The sequence below is a fragment of the Cetorhinus maximus genome, chromosome 20 (assembly GCF_964194155.1).
Source record: "Cetorhinus maximus chromosome 20, sCetMax3.hap1.1, whole genome shotgun sequence".
Taxonomy (NCBI): Eukaryota; Metazoa; Chordata; class Chondrichthyes; order Lamniformes; family Cetorhinidae; genus Cetorhinus; species Cetorhinus maximus.
Window position 1 is genome coordinate 4156651 of NC_135898.1, and position 6000 is coordinate 4162650.

The 6000-nt window shown below is 47.8% G+C and overlaps 1 protein-coding gene across 2 annotated transcripts in view; it reads left to right on the forward strand.

Annotated features, from left to right (window-relative positions):
• The window catches only part of LOC144694798 (GDNF family receptor alpha-2-like), a 223007-nt gene extending 217968 nt beyond the window's left edge, over positions 1 to 5039 (forward strand). For both annotated transcript variants that reach the window (XM_078565400.1, XM_078565401.1), the window contains one exon: positions 4690 to 5039. In XM_078565400.1, the coding sequence (XP_078421526.1) occupies positions 4690 to 5039 (350 nt within the window). The remainder of the gene's footprint in view (positions 1 to 4689) is intronic.
• The last annotated feature ends 961 nt before the right edge of the window (positions 5040 to 6000 follow it).

Here is a 6000-nt window from a genome sequence, read left to right on the forward strand (position 1 = left end):
ATCCAAATTAAACATTACACATTCTGTACCCTGGAAGCAAGCCCAAATCCTGACCAAATATTTCTGCGGGGAAGGGTACGGAGAATGTTTGAATTGTAAAGTGAGCCCTCTCATGAAGACTCATTGATCCAACTCTTCCAACCCTCATCAAGCAAAAATAAAAAATGCCCACTTACCTTGCTCCGATTTTTCTGGCCAGTGTTCCTGCAGCACTCTCTCAATGCAGGGAACCCCAGAGGAAGCAGTGGGGAGAATCTGCACAGATGCCACTCCCCTTTTAATGGCACTCACTGCCCCGTATTCTGGTAAGCAAGAGTTTAAATGTCCCAAAGCATCTTAGTTGGTCTGTGAATGAGGGAAAGGGTGAATGTGTAAGGTGTACGGGATGAGTGAGGTAAGTGGGTGGGTGAGGTGTAAGCAGATAAGGAGGTAGGTTGGGTGACGTAAGTGGATAAGGGGGTAGGGAAGCAGCTGAGTTGGGTGGTGGGGGTGAGTCAAGTCAGGTCTGGGGGGATCAGGGGTGAGTAAGGTGATGAGGGGTGGTCAGGTCGGGTGGGAGTCGAGGGGGTCGTTGAGGTTGGGTGAGTGATTGCAGAGTCAGTTCTGTAGTTACCCAGGAGTTAGAGTAGCATTTTTCTGGCTAACATTTCCTGGGTAACTATTCAAGTAAGTAAGAACCATCTAAAGTCTTTGACTCTAACTCGGAGTTGGAGACCTTTTCAGAGGGGCCAGGGGCACAGGGGAATTTCCCATCAGAAGTTCAACTTCCAGGACAATTCCCACGGAGTCAGTGTGTTGGGACTTGCAAGGGGTCCCATATCATATCTCGGGCTACACCCAGTCTCCGGTGGTCCAGAAGACGTGGGCCATTGTAAAACTAAACAGCGAGCAAGAACCAAATCAAGCACAAGCTAACTTTCTGCCTCTGGAGTGAATTAAGGAAACTGATGACTTACTGGATGCAACAGTGTGAGGAAGGTATATTAACGCTGAAGGCTGACCTGACAAACTCATTGAGGCGAGCTCTGATTTACCTTTAGAGGGTGTAAGAGCTGTCCTTGTCACTCTATCCTCAAGGCCAACTTGGCTCATTTGGTGGCACGCGCTGCCTCAGAGTCAGAGAGAGGCTTTTGGGTTTGAGTTCACAGACACGACTGTACAATCCAGGCTGCAGTGAATGACTGAGGTGGGTGCTACATAGTTGGTCGTGCCAATGTTAGGAGGGGACATTCCACTGTCTCACTGTGTGCAAAGATGCAGTGGTGCAATCCACAAAGAGCCAGTCTTTGAGTTTTCATGGCCACTATTCACCTGGCCATAAGACCATAAGACCATAAGACATAGGAGCAGAAATTAGGCCATTCGGCCCATCGAGTCTGCTCCGCCATTCAATCATGGCTGATAAGTTTCTCAACCCTATTCTTCCGCCTTCTCCCCATAACCTTTTATCCCCTTACCAATCAAGAACCTATCTATCTCAGTCTTAAATACCCTAAGCGAACAGCACAATAACCAGATCAATTGATCATTAATGTCACTTGCTGTGTACAATCTGGCTTCCTAGGTAACTGTACAGGAAAGGGTTAATGGCAGTGCTAATTAAACAATGATCTTAATGATAATGTAAACATGACATCAGGGTCAGCTGATCAAGAGGCCCCAAGGGAACAAGACAGAGAGCAGTCTCTGTAAAGAGAATCATGTATTTACCATGAGACCTTGGATGCAAATAGTTCTCAATAAATAGTTTCAAGAAAAAACTAGATACTGACTATCTCCAAGTTACTCCTAGAGTGAGAAAAATCTGATCGAGCCAGAAACCAGACAGGGAAAGGGCAACAAGCATAAACCATGATGGCAGAACAAACCAGTCAAATCAGTTATTTCACTTCCAAAAGTCATCTGTTGATTGTGAAGCATTTTGTTTTTTCCTCATCCCCACCCCTGGTACCTCAACTAAATTACAAGTCTACATATCAAGCCACGACAGTAGAAATTCGACTGTGGGTGGCATCGTTGCTGAGCTCGACACGTGCACTTTCGACAGGAGTTTATCAATTAGAAGGTCAATTCTGGCTTCTCTGCCCCCCGCACTCCCTCTTCTCTCTCACAGGGCTCACAAGGCCAGTTGAAGTTTTCTCGCCCTACCATGCTCCAGGCTCAGATGCAGCTCACCCTGGAATTAAATCTTTCCCCTTCAAAGGGTTGCGATATTTAAAGAATGAATTCGCAGCAGCTGGAAGAGTCATTTACAGCACAGAAGCCATTCGGCCTATTGACTTCCAGCTGGAAGAGTGTCTCACCTTTAAGGCTTGGATCCTGTGCATTCCTGGAATTTTTGCAGCTCTTAATTCAAATTCCCGGCACTTGTATTTTTATTGTTGCGCTATCTGAGCTTGCAGAGGAGGCTCAGGGCATGTCTCTGTTAATTCAACTCTCTCACAATGCTCTCTGAAGATTTGATCTTAATTGGGGATTTGATTTCACTGCAGTTGTAGCTATCAGTGGTATCGCTGCCGTTAATGGAATTGTTCAGTCGACAATGAGGTGAAATTGGTTCAGCTTCTCCAGTCTAGGAGATATTTTGTGACTTGACTAAATGTTCCCAGCCCACCCCCTCACCCTCCCCAGTTTAGGGGGCAATAGATGGAGCTCAGTCCGAGAAAGTGAGGTGCCCCCCCCCCCCGACCAAGGTGGGCCAGAAGAAGCTTGATTGAATTGGCCCCCTTCTTCTGGTCTGTGACGAAGGGGTTGGTGAGCAGAGCAAACCGCAGCCTGTGCGTCCAAATTGCACATCATGGGCCAGGCACCCTCTTCTAGATCGGGTGACACCGCACCCCCACTTCACCCTCACGTGCCCCCCTCCTCCCCCCCCACAGAGCCTGTACCACCACCCTCATGTCCCAACCAAGACCCACTGAGGCAGGTGCCCAAGCAGCACCCACAACACCGTAATCTGCGGTCAGTGTACAAGGCCATCTGTAACCCAGTTATACAGTCCAATGGACTGACCAGCTCAGGGAGCTACCATGCCTCTTGTATACCACCTGTGTACCACCCCCTCACAATCGAAATCTCACTGTAGCTTTTAAAGGTTCAGGTTGTGAGGCCTGTGTTCCTTTCGATTTAGAAGATTGAGGGGTGATTTAATTGAGCTGTTTCAAATGATAAGAGAATTTGATAAGAGTGGATAGGGAGAAAATATATTCGAGGAGCCCAAAAGAAAGGGGCAATAACCTTAAAATTTGAGCCAGGCCGTTCAGGGGGCGATGTCAAGAAGCCTTTCTTCACACAAAGGGAAGTTTGGAAATCTGGAACCACCCCCTCCCCCTGAAACTTGTGGATACTGGGGGTCAGTTAAAGACTGGGCTTGAGAGACTTGTGTTAACTAAGGGTATTAATAGGTATGGGACTAAGGCAGGTAAATGGAGTTGACATGGAGGTCAGCCATGATCTGCTTGAATGGTAGAACAGATTTGAGGGGCGAAATGGCCTACCTCAGTTGCTAAGCTCCAATATCCAGCTCCTTGTCGTGCAGTTTGATGGGTTACTGAAGGGAGTATGAAATTCTGATTTTGTGAGCTGTATAGATGTGTACCCACAGACCACAATCAAGTCTTTATCGCAGACACCTCAAGCTGCTAATACTGACAGATAGTGGTGTCCTGATCTAGGATCTCACCTATGAGGTAACAGCACCAAAGGGCCCTTTTCAAAGCTTTGAGCCCACAAGATTACTTCTCAAGGGCAGTATTTTAAAAATTGAGAATTTATGCTGAACTCTAGCAAGGCTTGATTGGGCCACTTGTGGAGGACTGTACACAGTTGTGATCTCCCTATTATGAGAAGGATTATCGAGGAGCTGGAGAAGGTACATCAAAGATTTACTAGGATGCCGACACAAATGAGGGGCCAGGATGAACAGGGTGTGTCTCTCTTGAAATGTGAACAGTGAGGGGTGACCTGAGGCCTGGAAAGTGGTGACACATTTTGATAGAGCAGACACAGAGACAGGGTTTCCACATGCGGGAAGAGCAAAACTAGAAGCCATTAGCCGAAGGCACAGCCTGTTGTAACAAATCCAAGGGGGAATTCTCTTTACCCAGAGGGTGGTGAAAATATGGAACTCACTGTCACAGGGAATGGTTGAGGTGAACAGTGTAGATACATTTAAGAGGAAGCTGGATAGACACACGAGGGGTAAAGGGATAGAAGGGTATGTTGATAGGGCGAACTGAGGAAGGATGGGAAGAGGCTTGAGTTGGAGCATAAATGCCAGCAAGAGATGGTTGGGCTGAATGGCCTGTTTGTGTGTTGTAAACACTGTGTAGAGATTTAAACAACAGCAACCCATGGAAAGGTGAAGAGCATCAGGTCGCTTGGTTTTTAAGGAGCTGCTCACAGATCCCGGCTGAAGGTTGGACATTCTGGCCTAACGGGAATTGTATTAAGCTCATATTATTTAGCGGCAGGACTTGTTGACATCCAAATCCTAGATTTTCTATCCTGTTCATGCATCCTGGGGATCACAGGGAATGTGAGAGGGCGCTTGTGTTTGCGTCTTGGGCTCAGTTATTTTCTAATTACACACGCATCACCTTCTCTCTGGGATCTGTTTTCATTTTCTGCACAAACTCTGGATTAAATCACAATAATATCTTTCCTTCCCTCTTCCTCGTTGTGCTGCAGGGATGGAGCCCTTGGGAGCCCGCGGGAACCAGTGCTTGGATGCAGCCAAGGCTTGCAACCTGAACGACACCTGCAAAAGGTACCGCTCGAGCTACATCTCCACCTGCGTCAAGCGCACCTCTCCATCCGACACCTGCAGCCGCCGCAAGTGCCACAAGTCGCTGAGGCAGTTCTTCGACCGGGTGCCAGCGGAGTACAGCTACCGGCTGCTTTTCTGCTCCTGCAACGACCCAGCCTGCGCAGAGAGGCGCCGCCAGACCATTGTACCTGTCTGCTCGTACGAAGACAAGGAGAAGCTGAACTGCCTGGCGCTCCATCAGACCTGCAAGATGGACCATGTGTGCAGGTAAGGGCAAACATTCTGCATTGCTGTTTCAGCTTGGTCACACGATCAGTGGAGGGGATCTCATGTTGCGTGGCAGCAGTCTGTGTCCTGCTTGGTGATATTTGCAAAGAAAGCGTTCAGAGTCCATCTCTCTGCCCACCGCTAACAGTGTCCAGAGGTTTTAACCCAGATACGAACAGACGACCATACGAATTAGGGGCAGGAGTCGGCCACTCGGCCCCTCGAGCCTGCTCTGCCACTCAATAAGATCATGGCTGATCTGAATGTAACCTCAACCCCACATTCCCACCTACCCCACCCCCCCGATAACCTTTCACCCCCTTGCTTATCAAGAATCTATCCACCTCTGCCTTAAAAGTATTTAAAGACTCTGCTTCCACCGCCTTTTCAGGAGGAGAGTTCCAAAGACCTACAACCCTCTGAGAGAAAAAAACTCTCATCACTACCTAAATGGGCGACCCCTTATTTTTAAACAGTGACCCCTAGTTCTCGATTTTTCCACAAGAGGAAACATCCTCTCCCCATCCACCCTGTCATGACCCCCTCAGGATCTTGTATGTTTCAGTCAAGTCGCCTCTTACCCTTCTAAACTCCAGTGGATACAAGCCTCATCTATCCAACCTTTCCTCCATAAGACAACCCACCCATTCCTGGTATTAGTCTGGTAAACCTTCTCTGAACCTTGTTGGGTTGCTTCACTCCACTTTTTCTACATCCCAGGGTACTAAAGGAGGCGGCCATGGAAACAGTGGATGTGTTGATTGTCATCTTCCAAAATTCTATTGATTCTGGAACAATCCCAGAAGATTGGAGGGCGGCAAATGTAACCCCACTACTTAAAAAAGGAGGGAGGGTGAAACCAGCAAATTGCAGACTGGTTAGCCTGACCTCAGCAATAGGGAAAATGCTAGAGTCTATTATAAAGGATGTAATGACAGGACAGTTAGAAAATATCAACGGGATTA